Here is a 21651-nt window from a genome sequence, read left to right as displayed (position 1 = left end):
AAAGGAAATAGCTTTAGTTACTTGACAAATAGCTATTTATAGATTGTAAATTATATGACCCTTCGGGTGACTTGAAAATTTGTATTCAATTCAAAAGCAATACATAGTTAATTCGTACAATATTTTAATTGGTTATTAATAGTACTTTTAGTTACAGAATTTACTAGTAGAATGATTATGGGCACAAATTATTGGTTTTTTGTGTCATTCCTAAGAACAGCTGAAATACCAGGTTTTGTTCTCTCATTTTCTTTTAATCCTGGGGAAAAAAACAAAATGAACATGTAATTTACAAATATTACTAGAGAATCCATCTTCAGTTTTACTAGAAAAGATGGTAACCAGTAAGTTAAAATTTATAATTTCCAAAAGGTTTGTCACTTTATCATTATATTTGAAGTGTCTATGTGGGCAGCCCTGCTTTAAAACCTTTATAACCATCAGATAATTTTGAAGTAACAGACCGATTTTTTTCTGACCTTTGCCTGCTTGACAGACTTATAATTAATCTGTCAACCTAATAGTTAATAATTTTATATCATTTTCTATAAATAATTCTAAGAAGATCCATTTATCCTAATTTTCCAGAAGCAGAAATGAAATTTTAAGAGTTTACCTAACCAGAGCATCTTTACATGCATATCTTTGACATGATATAAACATACTGTAAATTCCATGACATTATTTGTTAATGAACAAAGAAATGTATCTTCTATTTAATCAGAGCCCATGTAGGTTAGACTGAAATAGTCATTGGTACCACAATGTTTGGGATACAATCAATTTTCAAACAGTCACAATTTCTCATAAATGTACCAAAATTATGATATTGTTTATAAAAATTTTTTATTGGGAAATTATATTTAATAATAAAATATTTTGATTAATTGAATATTTTAACTTTTAAATAATGAACATAAAATATTTTACTCTTTGTACTCTAAGCACAAATACTTGCAAAGAGCCTTTAAACTGATCACTTTCACTTATTTTAGAAAGAGGAAAACAAATTTAGAGGAAACATTTAGAGGAAAACAGCTGTAAATTTCTTCTTCAGGGCAAAGCTAGCAATAGAAGCCACATATCCTGACTATATATTCAGGTTATTTCTACCTTACTCTTCAGTGTTTCTCAGTAGCAAATCCCTAACAGCATTTATTAATTGTAGAATTACTAAACTTAATGCAGAGAAATGAGGGTTTACAGGAATGAATGAAGGTGACCTTATTGGTTACTTCTCATTTATTTCCAAAAGCTTTCTGAAGTGGGAGGAAATTTTAAGCTATGTTATGAAACATTCTTATTAAAATTTTTTTTAATCCTGGGAATGAAATAGAATCTACGTTTGTCTACTTTAACTGTCTCCAAATTACTTTAAAAACCACCTACAACAGGTAATATTCCTTTAGAGCCTTGAAGATCCAGCTATAATTTTTTAAAACTGATACTTCCTTCTCCTCAATCCCAGAAATACTCTTTTTATTTATTTCTGTATAAGTCTAATGTACTAGTTAAGCAACCAGAAGATAAGAATTGTTGCCTTTATTATACTGCATTTCAATAGCAATTCATATTGCCATTAAAATTCAAAACAATTGTAGATTTTTAATTCACAAAGTGTATGCCATATAGATAAACAAGCTCATTTATAAACTTACAACACACACTTGGAATAATAGAATCACTAACTGCAGTTGAAACTCTAGGCCTTGGACTGTGAGAGAATTTTGATTTCTGTGGGCTATTTTTGCTCGATTATTTTCATAACTGTTGTAAATGGCTTTAAGGTGTACTTACCACTTCTTCCCGCTTGGTCTTGTCTGTTGCTGGCCAGGCTTCCAGAGGCAGGTCAGGAAGCACAGGGGGCAGAGGTTGCATGGGGAATATTGGAGGCAGAGGTGGCTGTGGTGGCAAGCGCTGGATGGGGTGCACAGGTGGCTGGGGCTGCAGGGGTTGGTGAGGCTGTGGCTGGATGGGCTGGGGCTGGAAGGACTGCTGGGCGGGCAGAGGGAGGTTTGGCTGGTGGTGTTGGATTGGAGTCATTGAGTGTTGGCCAGGAACTGGCATCATTGGTTGCTGGGGTACCACAGGCTGCTGAGCTGGCACCATGGGGTTGTGGTGATGAGGCTGCAGGGCATGATTCTGGGGACTCTGCTGGGACACCACAGGAATTATTTGGTGGTGCAGCCATCCACCAACGGGTTCATAGCCATAGGAAGGGTACTGGTGAGAAACAAAGAGTCAGGTTTACCATCAGCTCCATTAACCTCTGTCAGATACACATTGACACTTGCCATGGACACCTGCCATCTACCTCTATAAGGATTAGATCATTGATTGTTACAGCTCCTGACCTTCAACACACCCTGAAAGGAGTTCAGTGTGGAGAGCAGAAATGAGGCATCTGTGCTGTAGGAAAACTGGCAGAACAATACTTCAGAGAGATATTTTCTGTATCTGATTTTACTAGCTCAACTTTTGTGTCTTCTCATATCTAGAAAAACACTAAGTTTCTTCATGTGACATCTGTTCCACATGACTAGCAGTAAATGTAAAGAGACATCAACATTTTGAAAAAAATATGTGAATTCATGCATTCCCCCTTTCTAAAATCAAATATATGTAACCTCCCTATTGCCTATTTGGAGCAGTTTCTGGAACTACCTGTGGTGCTGTCTCCTGGACCTTGTTCCAAATAAAACTTAACTCATAACTTAGGTTGTGTGTTTGTTTTCCAGTCAATGCTTTGCACAAGAAGGGGCAAAATTTTCCTTGTTATTGTGACAAAAGGAATTAATACTTATTCATTTTTCCTTGCAAAACTTTCTAACTGTATATATAGATATAACCTATTATAAACTGCATTTCCCATTAGTGTCTATATGTGACATAGATATGTTTCCTCATTTAAAAGGGAATTGAAAATGCATGCTTCACTAAATAACTAAAAATCTACATACCGGATATCTTAACATGTTCTGATACCACTTCAGAGGTGTAAGTACCTTAGGAAAAAAAGACATTAGAATACATTTGTTTTAATTTAGTTACTTGAAACACAGGCTCACTGATACATTTCTGTGAATACTGATAACCTTAAAAATAAGAGCTGTATGAATGAAAGAATAAGGAAAACATTTTTCAAATGCTTCTTAATTGTGAGGCTCCAACTTGGAGACATCACACATATTTTTCATGTTTTCTTACAGATTCTGAGGCAAGTATCATCACCCTTACTTTTACAGAAAAGGTCATGGATAGTTAAAGCGGTTCATGAGCTTGACTGAGATTATAAATGTTGTAAATCTGTTTAATTCTCCAGCTTCTGCTCTTCTTTGCAAGAGGAAAATAAAACAAAATTAATGTGATGAACATTAATTGTATCCTTTTTTAAAATGTGGTATCACAAATAAAAAAGTAAAAGCATAAACACTGTCCATCCTACTAGAAACACAGGTTTCCAGGTCAAATATCATTCTTTTAAGGTTTAACAGAAAATCTGCCTCAGATTTTTACTAATGCTTCTCCTCAGTTTGTATGAGTAAACAAGCTCATGGATTGTCATTTGAACTTGTGAAAGAAGGAAGAGTTTACCTCCTTTCTAAACATGTATTTGGTTTACCTCAGATCCAGGGATTCCTTCAGATACCTAGTACAGTATTTTATATTGATACAATAAAGGGATACTAGTATAGTATTTTATATGACTACAATAAACAATAACCTTAAGCATCTTTGATACTGCTTTAACTATTTTGTTCCCAAAACAATACTTTGAAGGCTGTGTATATCATTATTTCCCTTCTCCAGATGAGGAAATCAAAGTTCTAGAGAGAGAAAATGTTTTTCCCAAGGTCATGCCAAGTATAGGGGTGAGGAGAGCCTCAAACTTGATTTCCAGAAATTTCTTGCTTTCCATGGCATCACTGACTCAATGGACTTGAGTATGAGAAAACTCAGAAGGTTAGTGAAGGACAGGGAATTCTGTTATGCTGCAGTTCAAGGGCTTGCTAAGAACTGGACACAAGTGAACAACATCCTTTCCATTGCTCTCACAAATCACTCAGTCATTGGGATTTCAATCAAGATAAATAAGGGAGATACACAGAGTGTGAAACATCTTAGAATCAGGAGTTTTCCGGGAGTTTTCCAGATGGAAAGGATCTTAAATAATGTTTTACCTGATTACCCATGTTTTACAGTCTGGGACAGTGCAAAGTTGTTCAGCCAAAGTTCATTTCTGCCCTACTGTGCAGTCCTCCTGACTAGTAGTTCATGGGAGATAAATTTTATAGCCATATAAGTAGAAGAAACTGAGTCAGAGAGGCCAGGCAGGAGTGTTCTGGGGCAATGAAGGCTTGAGGTGACCCATCAGTGCTTAAACCAGTAAGCTGGTAGTGAGATCTGAAAAAGTGGAACTGAGAAACATCTTAAATGAAGAATAAACACATTATTATTTATGGACTCTAGGAAATTTTTAAGTTAAACAATGGTCAAAATTAGTAAAGAGAAAAATTACCTCATAGCTGAAGTTGATATAACCAGGGTGCCCAGGATGAGGTGGTAGCTTTTATGTGAGAGAGGAAAAGGGAAAAAAAAGAATGAGAGAGAGGAAGAAAAGAGGGAGAGGAAGAAGTGGGGAGACAGAGAGAAACAGAGAGTGAAAGATTAAGTCAATATGCAATTTTACACTAAAAGAGATTGCAGCTATTTTTAAAAATCTACATAGTGCAGAAGATATTTGAGATCTGCTTTAGGTTTGAACATGTATGCTGTGTAGAAGAAGAACACTCTTAAATTAAAGAGGTGGAAAACAATTAAGAGTCCTGGGAACAGAGAAAAGCACATATTTATCCTTTAGTGGTCTTCAGTCACCCCTCCATCTATGTTGTCAAGTCAATCCTACTCTAGTCCTGTCATTATTTTATTTCTTGATGAAACCACTTAAGGTTGGGGAGAAGAATATGTTTCTCTTACATAATTATCAAATAGCTGCAAAAAAACACATTGTTGCAAAAACCCTCCCTTTTGGATGAAGTGGATAAGCACTTAAGGAGGTGGATAAGCACTTAAGTATCAAAGAAATTACTCATAATTGGGGTGCAAAGTAAATAACATATCAACAACAAGGGAGCAACTTTGTATAAATTATTAATGAATGTGAAAACAAGATAGGTATGGTAAGGTTATAAATCCCATGGAAAATGAAAGAGTTGGTTAGTGAAGTTTCGGCTGACTTTTAAAAATTATTTTGTCAATGTTTCTATGGCAAAAAAAATTTAAAAGCTCAAAATAAAAGGCTCAGTAATTATCTAAGCCATGACTCTCTGTCTTGTCCATAGTGAAAGCCAAGTATTTGATGTCTGCATTGTGGAATTCTGGTTGGCTCTGGCGTAGGGGATGAGGAGAGGAGAATCATGTAGATCATCCCCCTCGGGCAGTGAGTTAAGGCTCCATTGCTTTAAAATGCTCATATTTCATAAAAAAAAAAAAGTTTTCTCCTCTCATGTGTAAAATTATAGCCAGATAATTTCCTTTCTTCTATCTTCTGGACACAAGGCCACAGACAGTAGGAGCATTAAGTTGAAAAAGGACAGAGCTTGTAAAGCAGAGGCCTTCAGGGAGTTAGGAATTGCCACAATGCAGCATTTTAGGAAGTCTGAGCACAGAATATGGGTATTACGGATGTGAGACAATGACATGAAGTAGATATTCAAGCTTTGTTGGCTTCTGAATAGCAAATGGACCTTGCTTTGCTTGGAGGTGATCTAACCTTTCTGAATTTATGTACATATATTTCAAGAGAATAAGTCAGACTTCCTGGTTCTTGGTGCATTTGAATGTAAAACATAAATTTATGCATTAGTCATAGAGAATATTCTCAATAACTGCTTGTAAGTCATGTCTTAATTAAGCACATGCACCAAAGAACTGGGAGGTGGTTCGAGAAGGGAATTTTTAACACAGAAGCATAACTCTCTGATGGATAAGAACTGTGGAGTTTGGAGGGCAGGAAAATATTTATAAACTTGTAAGAAATTGGATTTTAGGTAAAACTAGTATATTTGTGTATTTAACTAACATTGATTAAATATTTACTCTTCAGGCCTTTGAAGAGTGCCTTCCAAAATTCCTTTCAATTAGAGATGGGTAATTATATTTACAAGATAATTGTATCAATGGAATCCTCTCACATGTTAAAATAGACTACCCCAGCTACACTGAATCAGAATCTTTAGCAGAAATATCTGGGGATCTTTTTTTTTTTTTTTAATAACAAGCTCTTCAAATTGTATCTTAAACACAGAGACATTTTAGGACATTTGATCTTATTCTAAACACTGAAGTTTACCTATTTTGTGGCAGATTTTTTTTCCAAACTTGGAAAATTAGCTCATTGCTTTATACTCACAGGCATACTATAGGCTCCTCCCAAAAGGCAGGCAAATAAAATCCAGGTCCCCATTTCTTGATGTCCCTGAAATACAAGTCAGCATCTGCTTTGCTTAACCCATGTCAAATAAGCACATAATTAATGTTTCATAAAACAAGTAACTCACATCAGTCTGTAGCTAATGATTAGGGCCATTTTTGGTGAGGTTACTTCATCATATTTAAGCTTCAATTCTCAGCTCAGTTCATTGTTTTTGGAGTCAAAGAAGTAAAAAGATGCTTTTCATTTATATTGTCTGATAAAAAAAGCTTAGGGGAATGAATTGTCTATTACATATTTTTACATAATAGACATAATATATGTCTATTATGTATTTTTTACAAAGCCTCTTTCTGTATCTACTCAGACTTTATAGTCACCTCACCTGTGTCAGAGAAGCTAAATATGATTTATAATTAAAGATATACAGTTGGCTGTAAAAGTTCAGGGGACATTAAGGTATTTTCATTGTCATATTATTATTTTATAGCAATGGATGGCAAAAATGTTTTATTGTCCACTGGGTATTGGTACTGTTGAGGAGATGATATTTTGAGGAGATATACTTTACTGTTGAGGAGATTTAAGTAAGTTGCAAAAATAGATTAAAGAATAAATGGGAAATAGTTCTGATTGTTCTAACTGTAAACGACTTTAGACAAGATGCTGCAGTAACACCTCTGAACTCTGAGAGTCCACACTGCAAAAAAAAAAAAAAGTGCTTGAAAAGAAATTCTCTCAAGGGATGAGAGGTTTTTAAATTTTTAATTCTACTATTCTTTTATTTTTTTATAAATATGGAATGATTTTTAACCCCCAAATTTCATTTTTAGTCAATGGCACTTTTCTCTTCATAGGTGTTTGCAATCTTTCCTCAAATTACTCAAATGAAATAGGAAGCAAATCTAAACATCTTAAGAAATGCTTATTGCTTCATGTCCCAAACTTACTTTGAAAACTGTATATAGAAAATAAATATAGTATGCCATAATGTTAATATAAGAAACATAATATGATTGTTAACATTCGGTCTGTTGCTTTGTGAACTAATAATAAAAATGTGAAAAAGAAAATTTAGTTGATGATTCTATTTTAAAATAAGTTATTTGATGTACTTAAACTTTTTTAAACCATAATAAGTAGATCACAGCATAAAAATAGAATTTTAGCAATTGTTAAATGATTAAAATATATTTATTGTAGTTGTGATTTTAGAAAGTCTTTCTGGGTTCTGGAACTCAAATTTAAGGAAATCTAAACTAGTGGTTTGCTACATTAAAAATAAAAAATTAATTTAATTAATCAAAGAATAATTAAATTATAGTTCAAGTGAAAAAATTACTAATTCTAAACAACCTAAGGTATTTGCATCTGTTAAACATTAAACACAGAGAAACCAAGAAGGATAATAAAATATAATAGAAAGGATATGAATTTATGGATAAACTTCACATACCTTTGAGTGTACTCAGAGGAAGTTTCTATCTGAAAGTCAAAAATGTCTGATCTAATAGATTTCTTGCAAGTATGAACTCAATTTATATCACTCACAGCATCTAAAACAACCAGTCATATTTCTGAAGACAAAAATATGTGATGTATAAATAAAAATTCTTGTATCATGAATTTTTAGCAACTGTGGGCAAATTTAAAATGGTATATTGTGATTAGTATGTATAGTCTTTCATTATGGGAAATAAAACATTTCAGAAGCAAAAAGAACTTCACTAGACTGTTTTTAAGTCAGTAAATTGACTGATCATACATTGCAGATACATTCAAGATTATAAGAAACTGTTATGCCTGAGCAAGTTATAATTTTGTAATAACCACTGTTATGCCTGAGCAAGTTACAATTTTGTAATGACCACTGCTTTCATTGAAGGTGTGGCCTCTTCTCCCTGTGATTACCCTCTGATTACCAGTATGACTGTCTATCCAAATAAGGGACAAAATCTATTTTCCTTAATCCAAATATGAAACATATTAGCCACCAAAGCAACAAAGTTTGTCACAATAACAACACTTTTACTACTGATCTGAAAGATGAGGTAAGAGACATATCACACACTACATCACACACTAAAACATATACTTTTAGTTTTACAAACTAAGGATATATTGCCCTGGCTTCTCTATTTTTGTAGCAATAATTTAACCTTATTTAAACTAAGTGGACATAGTTGCAGGTCAGCATATATACACCCCAAGGTAACCACAAGGCAAAAACCTACCATAGATATACAAAAATTAAAGAAAAGAATAAAGCATACTACTAAAGAAAATCATCAAGCCACAAAGGGAGAAACAAAAAGAATTTTTAAATGGCAAATGCATCTTGCTGCTGCTGCTAAGTCGCTTCAGTCGTGTCCGACTCTGTGCAACCCCATAGACGGCAGCCCACCAGGCTCCCCTGTCCTTGGGATTCTCCAGCCAAGAACACTGGAGTGGGTTGCCATTTCCTTCTCCAATGCATGAAAGTGAAAAGTGAAAGTGAAGTTGCTCAGTCGTGTCCAACTCTAGCAACCCCATGGACTGCAGCCCACCAGGCTCCTCCGTCCATGGGATTTTCTAGGCAAAAGTACTAGAATGGGATGCCATTGCCGTCTCTGGCAAGTACATACCTGTTAATAATTACTAAATGCTTCGATTGAAAGACATAGGGTGGCTGATTGGATAGGGGAAAAAAGACCCATCCATATACTGCTTAACAGAGGCTCAGATTCTACAGATGCTATAGGCCTTTAGAAACAAAGCCTATAACAAAAGACATATACAGTGATAAAAAGATAAATACTAAAAGAGGATATTTTAAACATTAAAAAATATGCACCAATACAAGAGGACTTAAATATATGAAGCAAATACTAACAGATAAAAGAAGATAAATTGATCACACTATAAGACTAGGGGACTCACATCAATGGACAGATCATCTACCCAGAAAATCAATAAGGACAGAGTTGTCTACTATAATATAGTAGTCCAGTTGGACTTAATAGATATCTATGGGACATTATGTCCAAAGCTACTAAAACACACCCTTTTTTATTAAGCCCACATGGAGCATTCTTCTTGAAGTACCTTGGTCTAGGCCAAAACACAGATCTCAACAAATCTAAGAAGATAGAAATTATACACAGCATTTCTTCCTGAACACAATTCTGTGAAATAAGAAACTAATTTCAAAAAATAAGAAAACAAACATATGGATGTTAAACAATATGCTACTAAGAAACCAGTAAGTCAATGAAATCAAAGAAGCCAGAAGAAACCTTGGGACAAATGCAGATGGAAACACAATGCTCTAAATTTATCAGATCAGATCAGATCAGTCGCTCAGCCATGTCCGACTCTTTGCGACCCCATGAATCGCAGCACGCCAGGCCTCTCTGTCCATCACCAACTCCCGGAGTTCACTCAGACTCGTCCATTGAGTCAGTGATGCCATCCAGCCATCTCATCCTCTGTCGTCCCCTTCTTCTCCTGCCCCCAATCCCTCCCAGCATCAGAGTCTTTTCCAATGAGTCAACTCTTTGCATGAGGTGGCCAAATACTGGAGTTTCAGCTTTAGCATCATTCCTTCCAAAGAAATCCCAGGGCTGATCTCCTTCAGAATGAACTGGTTGGATCTCCTTACAGTCCAGGGGACTCTCAAGAGTCTTTTCCAACACCACAGTTCAAAAGCATCAATTCTTCAGCACTCAGCTTTCTTCACAGTCCAAATCTCACATCCATACATGACCACTGGAAAAACCATAGCATTGACTAGACGGACGTTTGTTGAAAAAGTAATGTCTCTGCTTTTTAATATGCTGTCTAGGTTGGTCATAACTTTTCTTCCAAGGAGTAAGCATCTTTTAATTTCATGGCTGCAGTCACCATCTGCAGTGATTCTGGACTCCAAAAAAAGAAAGTCTGACACTGTTCCACTGTTTCCCCACCTATTTCCCATGAAGTGATGGGACTGGATGCCATGATCTTCGTTTTCTGAATGTTGAGTTTTAAGCCAACTTTTTCACTCTCCTCTTTTACCTTCATCAAGAGGCTTATTAGTTCCTCTTCACTTTCTGCCATAAGAATGGTGTCATCTGCATATCTGAGGTTATTGATATTTCTGCTGGCAATCTTGATTCCAGCTTGTACTTCTTCCCGCCCAGCGTTTCTCACGATGTACTCTGCATAGAAGTTAAATAAGCAGGGTGACAATATATAGCCTTGACATACTCCTTTTCCTATTTGGAACCAGTCTGTTGTTTCTTGTCCAGTTCTAACTGTTGCTTCCTGACCTGCATACAAATTTCTCAAAAGGCAGGTCAGGTGGTCTGGTATTCCCATCTCTTTCAGAAATTTCCACAGTTTATTGTGATCCACACAGTCAAAGGCTTTGGCATAGTCAATAAAGCAGAAATAGATGTTTTTCTGGAACTCTCTTGCTTTTTCGATGATCCAGCAGATGTTGGCAACTTGATCTTTGCTTCCTCTGCCTTTTCTAAAACCACCTTGAACATCTGGAAGTTCACGGTTCACATATTGCTGAAGCCTGGCTTGGAGAATTTTGAGCATTACTTTACTAGCATGTGAGATGAGTGCAATTGTGCAGTAGTTTGAGCATTCTTTGGCATTGCCTTTCTTTGGGATTGGAATATATATATAGGATTTAGTAAAAGCAGTTTTAAGAAAGAAATTAATAGAAATATGAGCCTTCCTCAAGAAATAAGAAAAGTCTGAGATAAACAGCCTAATCTACCATACATACCACTTAGATGTCAGAGTAGAAAGACATGGCCTCATCTTCTCATGAGAACATCAAAAGTGCAAATAGCTACTGCACAGGCATCAGTAGGAGAATTCTGGAATCCCACATCCAGGAGCAAAGAAGTTGCAACAAGATGGTGAAAGGGGTTCAATGGCATTTAAAATCAAACTTCATTCCCACCAGAGATGCTTGGAGGGCAAAAACAAAACCTTGTGCATATCAGGATCCCAGGAAAATGAGCAGTTCCCAGGAAAAGGAGCAGTAACTGCCACAAGAGACTGAGCCACACCTGCCTTGAGTGTTCAACAGTCCCCTGCACAGGCAAGGATTAGCCGTGGCATGACATGGAGATAGGACAGCCACAGTCATGGGAAGCATTGTGTGTGGCATAAGTCCTCTCAGAGGTGGTCACCACTAGCCCCACTAAAGAGCTTCTGAGTGGGCAATCCACAAACTGGAGAACAATTATACCAAAAAATTCTCATACTATTGCAAAAGTTCTAGGCCCTTCCCAACCTGGGCACCAGCAGAGGGATGGAGAATCCTCAAGGAATCTGCCTTTGAAAGTCAATAGGATTTGATTATAGAACTTCCACAGGACTGGAGAAACAGGAGCTTAGAAGGCCCAAATAAAACCATGTGAGCACCAGGACCCAGGAGAACAGAGCAGTGACCTGACAAGAGACTAAGCCAGTCTTGCCAAAGAGTGTTTGCAAGTCTCTGGCAAAAGTGTGGGTTGACAGTGGCCTGCCATGGGGTCAGGGTCACTGATAACAATAGTCCTGGGAGGCACAGCATGCTGACATAAATCCTTTTGAAGGAAGTCACCATTACACCATTACCCCTACTAAACTAAACTGCAGGAAGGAACACAGACCCACTCATCAGCAGAAAATTGGATTAAAGATTTACTAAGCATGGCCTTGCCCACCAGAACAAGACCCACTTTTCTGTACTCCCAGTCCCTCCCATAAGGAAGTTTCCACAAACTTTTATCCTCATTACCGGAGGGCAGACAGAATGAAAACCACAACCACAGAAAGCTATTCAAAATGATCAATGGATCACAGTTTTTTTAACTTAATGAAATTATGAGTCAGACTGTGTAGCACCTCCCAAGATGGACAGGTCATGTTGGAAAGTTCTGACAAAACATAGCCTACTGGAGAAGGGAATGGAAAACCACTTCAACTTTCTGGCCTTGAGAACCCCATAATGTGTATGAAAAGGATAAAAATATGACACTGAAAGATGAACTCAATATGATACTGGAGAAGAGCAGATACATATATCTCCAGAAGAAATGAAGAGGCTGAGCCAAAGTGGAAATAACACCAAGTTGTGGATATGTCTGGAAGTAAAAATAAAGTCTGATGCCATAAAGAAAAGTATTGCCTAGGAACCTGTAATGTTAGGTCCCATGAATCAAGGTAAGTTGGAAGTGGTTAAACAGGAGATGGCAAGAGTGAACATCAATATTTTAAGAATCAGTGAACTAAAATGGATGAGAATGGATGAATGTAATTCACATGACCATTAGACTACTACTGTGGGCAAGAACCCCTTAGAAGAAATGGAGTAGCCATCATAGTTGACAAAAGAGTCTTAAATGCAGTACTTTTGTGCAATCTCAAAAACAACAGAATGATCTCAGTTTGTTACCAGGGCAAACCATTCAATATCACAGTAATCCAAATCTATGCCCCAAACACTAATGCCAAAGAAGCTGAAGCTGAATAGTTCTATAACATCTTACAAGACTTCTAGAACTAGCTGCTGCTGCTGCTGCTAAGTTGCTTCAGGTGTGTCGGACTCTGTGTGACCCCAGAGGTGGCAGCTCATCAGGCTCCCCCATCCCTGGGATTCTCCAGGCAAGAACACTGGAGTGGGTTGCTATTTCCTTCTCCAATGCATGAGAGTGAAAAGTGAAAGTGAAGCCCCTCAGTTGTGTCCAACTCCTAGCGACCCCATGGACTACAGCCTACCAGGCTCCTCTGTCCATGGAATTTGCTAGGCAAGAGTACTGAAGTGGGTTGCCATTGCCTTGCAAAAAAAAAAAATTTTTTTTTTTTTGTCATAGAGAACTGGAATGCAAAATTAGGCAGTCAAGAGATACATAGAATAACATGCAAGTTTGGCCTTGGAGTACAAAGTGAAGCAGGGTGAAGGCTAGCACAGCTTTCAAGATAATGAGCTGATCATAACAACCACCTTCAAGAACACAAAATACTGCACATGGAAATCACAGTTGTCAACACCCTAATCTGATTATACTCTTTGTAGTCAAAGATGGAGAAGCTCTAGAATGTCAGCAAAAACAAGAGCCAGAGCTTAACAAGGCTCAGGATCATGAACACTTTATTGTGAAATTCAGACATAAATTGAAGATAGTTGGGAAAATTATTAGGGCATACAGGTATCAGTTAGTTTAGTCGTTCAGTCATGTCCAACTCTTTGCAATCCCATGGACTGCAGCATGCTAGGCTTCCCTGTCCATCACCAACTGCTGAAGCCTACACAAACTCATGTTCATTGAGTCAGTGATGCCATCCTACCATCTCAGCCTCTGTTCTCCCCTTCTCCTGCTGCCCTCAATCTTTCCCAGCATCAGGGTCTTTTCAAATGAGTCCGCTCTCTGTATCAGGTGGCCAAAGTATTGAAGTTTCAGCTTTGGCATCAGTCCTTCCAATGAAAATTCAGGACTGATTCCTTTAGGATGGACTTGTTGGATCTCCTTACTGTCAAGGGACTCTCAAGAGTCTTCTCCAACACCACAGTTCAAAAACATCAATTCTTTGGCACTCAGCTTTCTTTATAGTCCAACTTTCACATCCATACATGACCACTGGAAAAACCATAGCTATGGAAAAGCATACTGGAAAAAACCATTCAGGCATAGCCTAATCAAATCCTTTATGATTACAGTGAAAGTGACAAATAGATTCAAGTTAATAGACCAGACAGAACTAAGAACTGAAGAACTATGGGCATACATTTATAGCTTAGTACAGGAGGCAGTGATCAAAACCATCTCCAAAGAAATATGCACAAAAGCAAAATGGTGCCTGAGGAGACCTTAAAAATAGCTCTGAAAGAAGAGAAGTGAAAGGCAAAAAAAGAAAGAAAAGATATACCCATCTTAATGCAGAGATCCCAAGAATAAAAAGGAGAGATAAATGGTAATGATGACCCTATATATGAGACAGCAAAAGAGACAGGGATGTAAAGAACAGACTTTTGGACTCTGTGAGAGAAGTCAAGCGTGGGATGATTTGAAAGAATAGCACTGAAACATATGTATACTACCATATGTGAAATAGATCACCAGTCCAGGTTCAATGCATGAGACAGGGCAGTCAGGGCCAGTGCACTGGGACAATCCTGAGGGATGGGATGGGGATAGAGATTGGAAGGGGGTCCAGGATGGGGGACACATGTACACCTGTGGCTGATTCATGTGAATGTATGGCAAAAACCACTAAAATATCATAAAGCAATTAGCCTCCAATTAAAATAATTTTTTAAAAGGACTTCTTAAATAAGCAATGGAAAGACATGGAGGAAAGCAATAGAATGGGAGAGACTAAAGATTTATTCAAAAAAATTAGAGATACCAAGGGAAAATTTCATGCAACGATGGGCACAATAAAGGACAGAAACATTGTAGACCTAACAGATGCAGAAGATGCAAATAAGAGGTGGCAAGAAGATTTAGAAGAAGTTTACAAACAAGGTCTAAATGACCCAGAGAACTACGATGGTGTGGTCACTCATCTAGAGCCAGACATCCTGGAGTGTGAAGTAAGGTGAAGTGGGCCTTAGGAAGCATTACTACAAACAAACTAGCAGAGGTGATGGAATTCAGCTGCCCTATTTCAAATCCTAAAGATGATGCAAAGTGCTGAACTCAACATACCAGCAAATTTGGAAAACTCAGCTGTAGCCACAGGACCGAAAAAAGGTCAGTTTTTATTCTAATCTGAAAAAAGGGAAATGCTAGATAATGTCCAAACTGCTACAAAACTGCACTGATTTCACATGCTAGCAAGGTAATGCTGAAAATCCTTCCAGTTAAGCTTCAGCAATACCTGAACTGAGAACTTCCAGATGTTCAAGCTGGATTTAGAAAAGGGAGAGGAACTAGAGATCTAATTACCAACAATCCCTGGGTCATAGAAAAAGCAAGGGGATTTCAGAAAAACATCTATTTCTGCTTCATTGACTATGCTGAAGATTTTGAATACAGTCTAGACATACTTCTTTTCCTATTTGGAACCAGTGTGTTGTTCCATGTCTAGTTCTAACTGTTGCTTCGTGACCTGCATTACAGTCAGCAAAAGAGTCCAAAATGCAGTACTTGGATACAATCTCAGAAATGACAGAACGATCTCTGTTCATTGAATGGCAAACCATTCAATATCACAGTAATCCAAGTCTATGCCACAACCAGTAATGCTGAAGAAGCTGAAGTTGAACAGTTCTATGAAGACCTACAAGACCTTTTAGAACTAACACCCAAAAAAGATGTCCTTTTCATTATAGGGGACTGGAAAGCAAAAGTAGGAAGTCAAGAAACACCTGGAGTAACAGGAAAATTGGGCCTTGGAGTACAGAATGAAGCAGGGCAAAGGCTAATAGAGTTCTGCCAAGAGAATGCACTGGTCATAGCAAACACCCTCTTCAACAACACAAGAGAAGACTCTACACAGGACATCACCAGATGGTCAACACCGAAATAAGATTTATTATATTCTTTGAAGCCAAAGATGGAGAAGCTCTACACAATCAGCAAAAACAGGACTGGTTGACTGTGGCCCAGATCATGAACTCCTTATTTCCAAATTCAGACATACGTTGAAGAAAGCAGGGAAAACCAATAGACCATTCAGGTATGACCTAAATCAAATTCCTTATGATTATAAAGTAGATGTGAGAAATACACTTTAAGGCACTATATCTGATAGACTGAGTGTCTGATGAACTATGGATGGAGGTTCATGACATTGTACAGAAAACAGAGATCAAGATGATCCTCAAGAAAAAGAAATTCAAAAAAGCAAAATGGCTGTCTGAAGAGGCCTTACAAATAGCTGTGAAAAGAAGAGAAGTGAAAAGCAAAGGAGAAAAGGAAAGATATTCTCATTTGAATGCAGAGTTCCAAAGAATAGCGAGGAGAGATAAGAAAGCCTTCCTCAACAATCAATGCAAAGAAATAGAGGAAAACAATAGAATAGGAAAGATGACAGATCTCTTAAAGAAAATTAGAGTTACCAAGGGAACATTTCATGCAAAAATGGGGTCAAGAAAGAGCAGAAATGGTATGAACCTAACAGAAGCAGAAGATATTAAAAAGAGGTGGCAAGAATACACAGAAGGTCTATACAAAAAAGATCTTCATGACCCAGATAATCACTATGGTGTGATCACTCACCTAGAGCCAGACATCCTGGAATATGAAGTCAAAAGGGCCTTAGGAAGTATCATTACAAACAAAGCTGGGGGATATGATGGAATTCCAGTTGAGCTATTTCAAATTCTAAAAGATGATGCTTTGAAAGTGCTGCACTCAATATGTTAGTAAATTTGGAAAACTCAACAGTGGCAACAAGACTTGAAAAGGTCAGTCTTCATTCCAATCTCAAAGAAAGGCAATGCCAAAGAATGATCAAACTACTGCACAATTGCACTCGTCTCACACGCAAGTAAAGTAATTTTCAAAATTCCCCTTCCAGGCTTCAGCAAAACGTGAACCGTGAACTTCTAGATATTCAAGCTGGTTTTAGAAAAGGCAGAGGAACCAGAGATTAAATTGCCAACATTCACTGGATCATCGAAAAAGCAAGAAAGTTCCAGAAAAACATCTATTTCTGCATTATTGACTATGCCAGAGCATTTATGTGCATCCCACTAACCTGTGGACAATTCTGAAAGAAATGGTAATACCAGACCACCTGACCTGCGTCTTGAGAAACAACACAATTACTGAAATTAAAAATACTCTAGAATGAATCAATAGCAGAATATCTGAAGCAGAAGAATGAATAAGTGAGCTGGAAGATAAAATAGTGGAAATAACATCTGAAGAGCAGAATAAAGTAAAAAGAATGAAAAGAGCTGAGGACAGTTTCACAGACCTCTGGAACCATATCACATGCACCAACATTTGAATTTCTGGGTTCTGAGAAAAAGAAGAGAAAAAGAAAGTGTATCATACAATTTTTGAAGAGATTATAGTTGAAAATCCCCAACGTGGAAGAGAAAATATCCAATCAAGTCCAAGAGGCACAATAAGTTCCAGAAGGATAAACCCAAGGAAAAACACACAAAGACACATACTAACAAAAATTAAACACAAAGAAAGAATATTAAAAGCAGCAAGGAAGAAGCAACAAATAACATATAAGGGAAACCCCATATGCTTAACAGATGATCTTAAGCAAAAACTCCGCAGGCTAGAAGGAAAGGCAGAATATATTTAAAGTACTTAGTGGGAAAAAATCTACAACCAACATTGCTGTACCCAGCAAGGATCTCACTGAAACTCCATGGAGAAATAAAAAGCTTTTCAGACAAGCAAAATTTAAGAAAATTCAGTACCACCAATCCACCTTTACAACAAATGTTAAATGGACTTATGTAGACAAAAAATACAACAGAAGAAAATAGATCTACAAAATCAACCCCAAATAATTAGAAAATAGCAATAGGAATGTATATGGATCAATAATTACTTTAAATGTAAGTGGGTTAATTGTTCCAACCAAAAGACACAGACTGGCTGACCTGATACAAAAACAAGACCCATATATATGCTGTCTAGAAGAAACCACTTCAGACCTAAAGACACATATAGACTGAAAGTGAGAGGATGGAAAACTATATTCCGTGAAAATGGGAAGCAAAGGAAAGCTGGAGTAGAAATCTTTATATCACACAAAATAGACCTTAAAATGAAGATTACAAGAGATAAGGAAGGACACTACATAATGATCAGGGGAACAGTCTGAAAGAAAGACACCATAATTGTAAATATTTATACACACAACATAAGAACACCTCAATACATAAAACAAACACTAACAGACATAAAAAGAGAAATTGACAGTAACACAATCATAGTAGGAGATTTTAACACCCCACTCACACCAATGGAAAGATCATCAAAATAGAAAATAAGATGGATCTCACTGATGTCTTCAGGACATTCCATCCATATGAAGAAGAATATATCTTCTCAAGTGCACATGGAACATTCTCTAGGATAGACCACATCTTGGGTAACAAATCAAACCTCAGTAAATTAAAGGAAATCTAAATCTTATCAGGCATCTTCTCAACCACAATGCTATGAGACTAGATATCACTTACAAGAAAAAAAAAAACATAAGAAACACAAACACGTAGAGATTAAATAACTCTTTTCTAAATAACCAATGGGTTTCTGAAGAAATCAGAAGGGAAATTAAAAAATTTCTACAAACAAATGGCAATGAAAACACAATGCAAAACCTATGGGAAGTAGCAAAAGCAGTTCAAAGAGGGAAGTTTATAGCAATATAATCCTACCTCAAGAGAGAAGAAAAATATCTAACAGAGAACCTAACTTTACACTTAAAGCAACTGGAAAAAATAATGGTAGAAATCATAAATATCCAAGCAGAAATAAATGAAAAATGAATGAAAAAAGTAATAGTAAAGATTAATATGGAAATAGAACTGCCATATGACCCAGCAATCCCACTGCTGGGCATACACACCAAGGAAACAAGAACTGAAAGAGATACATGTATTCCAATGTTCATCGCAGCATTGTTTATAATAGCCAGTACATGGAAGTAACCTAGATGTCCAGCAGATGGATGGATACGAAAGCTGTGGTACGTATACACAATGGAGTATTACTCAGCCATCAAAAAGAATGTTTGCACCAGTTCTAATGAGGTGGATGAAACTGGAGCCTATTATACAGAGTGAAGTAAGCCAGAAAGAAAAGGCACCAATACAGTATACTAACGCAAAAATATGGAATTTAGAAAGATGGTAACGATAACCCTGTATGCGAGACAGCAAAAGAGACATAGAAGTATAGAATAGTCTTTTGGACTCTGAGGAAAAGGGAGAAGGTGAGATGATTTGGGAGTATGGCATTGAAACATGTATAACATCATATATGAAACAAATCGCCAGTTCAGGTTCAATGCATGATACTGGATGCTTGGGGCTGGTGCACTGGGATAACCCAGAGGGAGGGGATGGGGAGGGAAGTGGGAGGGGGATTCAGGATGGGGAACACATGTACACCCATGGCAGATTCATGTTGATGTATGGCAAAACCAATACAATATTGTAAAGTAATTAGCCTCCAATTAAAATAAATAAATTTATATTAAAAAATAAAATAAAAGTACAGTTCTTCTGTGTATTCTTAATATCTTCTGCTTCTGTTAGATCTGTTAGATCTCCTGTTACTTTTCTTCAAAAGTATAATGAGATATCTATCACCTCACACCAGTCAGAATGGCCCTCACCAAAATGTCTACAAATGGTAAATGTTGGAAAGTGTGGAGAAAAGGGAACCCTCTTACACTGTCGGTGGGAATGTAAATTGTTACAGCCACTATGGAAGACAGTATGGAGATTCCTTAAAATCTAGGAATAAAACCATCGTATGACACAGCAATCCCACTCGTAGGCATATACCCTGAGGAATCCAAAACTGAAAGAGACACATGTATCCCACTTTTCATTGCAGCACTATTTACGATAGCTAGATTATGGAAGCAACCTAGATGTCCACGGAGAGATGAATGGACAAAGAATTTGCAGTTTATATACACAGTGGAATATTACTCAGCCATAAAAAGGAACACATGGTTCAGTTCTAATGAAGTGGATGAACCTAGAACCTACTATGAAAAGTGAAGTGCATCAGAAAGAGAAAGATAAATACCATATTCTAACACATGTACAGAATCTAGAAAAATGGTACTTAAGAATTTATTTACAGGGCAACAACGGAGAAAGAGGGTCAGATGTATGAAAAGAGGAATGTGAAAACTTACATTACATATGTAAAATAGATAGCCAATGGAAATCTGCTGTATGGCTTAGGAAACTCAAAGAGGGGCTCTGTATTAACCTAGAGGGGTGGGATAGGCATGGAGATGGGAGGGAGTTTCTAACGGCTGGAGATATATGTATACCTGTGGCTGATTCATGTTGAGGTTTGACAAGAAATGGCAAAATTCCATAAAGCAATTATCCTTCAATAAAAAATAAACTAATTTAAAAAAGAAAAAAATCAATTTACTAATAGGGTCTACATAGGTAGTCAAAATTTTGTTTGTTTATGGGGTAAAAATGCCCATTCTATTATAGATTCATATTGCCATATTATTCCTGTAGGATTATTAGGTGTAGGCATAATTAAAACAGTTAAGTGTTATTGAATATCAATTAGAGATAACTGTTTTTCTTGCATGGCTTGATTAATTTGTTGTAATTCTTGATTAGGTGCAGCTGTGAGTGTTCTAGACTATTGAGATCTGTATCTCCAAAGCTTAATTAGTCATACCCAGTGTAGGTTGTAACCAATTAATATCTCCTAATAATTTTTGGAAGTCATTGAGGATATTAAGGTGATCAGTTTTAACTTGTATCTTTGAGGGGATAATGTATGAAGATTAAGAATGTATCCTAAATAATTGTAAGGTATATCTTTCTGTATGTTATCCATGGCAATTATTAAACCAAATTCTTTTAATGTACTTTGAGTATCTAAAAATATACAGTGCAATAACTGGTTATTGGATGAACCAATAAAATTGCCACATAATACAAAGTTGGGGATATTTTTGTCTAATGATAGATATGGGCTGATTAACAGAAATTTGACATAAAGTAGGATTGTTCATCATTCCTCAAGGTAAGACAGTCCATTGATATCTCTAACTGGGTCCAATATTATTAATGCTAGGCACAGTAAAGGCAAATTTAGGAGCATCAGAAGGATCTAAAGGAATAGTGAAAAAAATCTTTTAAGTCTATTACTGTAAGATGCCATTTTTTTAGGAATCATAGATAGTAAGGGAATACCTGGCTGTAGGCTCCCATGAGTTCCATGACAGCGTTAATTTTTCTTAGGTCTGTTAACATTTTCCATTTACCTGATTTCTTTTCATAACAAAAACTAGGGAATTCCAGGGGCTAGTAGATTCAATTATACCCTCCCCTCCTCCACTTTTTTTGGCCCTAATAATGCTTCTAAATTTTCTCTGGTTAAGGGCCATTACTCCACCCATATGGGTTTTTCTAAAAGCAAAGTAAGTTTTTCTAAAAGCAAAGTAAGTTTTAATGTAGTCTTTTTTGAAACAGTGGCCCCTAGGATAAATTTGGGTTTTGGAAAGTGTTATATCTCATAGTGGCCATAATTTATTTATTTGTGGGGATATAGTCTGTA

General features: G+C 36.7%; 1 protein-coding gene across 1 annotated transcript; it reads right to left on the bottom strand.

Annotated features, from left to right (window-relative positions):
- Positions 1–1782: 1782 nt before the first annotated feature.
- Positions 1783–6466, bottom strand: LOC133243790 (amelogenin, Y isoform). The gene is made up of 4 exons (XM_061410545.1): positions 6413–6466; positions 4520–4567; positions 2961–3005; positions 1783–2223 (listed from the first exon to the last, which is right to left on the bottom strand). Exons 1-4 carry the CDS (start codon positions 6464–6466, stop codon positions 1783–1785), a joined length of 588 nt encoding a protein of 195 aa, XP_061266529.1.
- Between the last annotated feature and the right edge of the window lie 15185 nt (positions 6467–21651).

The sequence above is a fragment of the Bos javanicus genome, chromosome Y, assembly GCF_032452875.1.
Source record: "Bos javanicus breed banteng chromosome Y, ARS-OSU_banteng_1.0, whole genome shotgun sequence".
NCBI lineage: Eukaryota > Metazoa > Chordata > Mammalia > Artiodactyla > Bovidae > Bos > Bos javanicus.
Note: the sequence above shows the minus strand (reverse complement) of the source record. Positions and strands in the feature narration are given on the sequence as shown.

Excerpts from the sequence above, each read along its gene's own strand:
- LOC133243790 (XM_061410545.1), bottom strand. The coding sequence starts at position 6,466 with ATGGGGACCTGGATTTTATTTGCCTGCCTTTTGGGAGGAGCCTATAGT. Across the intron at positions 3,006-4,519 it reads ATATCAACTTCAGCTATGAG|GTACTTACACCTCTGAAGTG; the intron begins GTAATTTTTCTC and ends TTTTTTCCTAAG. Across the intron at positions 2,224-2,960 it reads AGAACATGTTAAGATATCCG|TACCCTTCCTATGGCTATGA; the intron begins GTATGTAGATTT and ends GTTTCTCACCAG.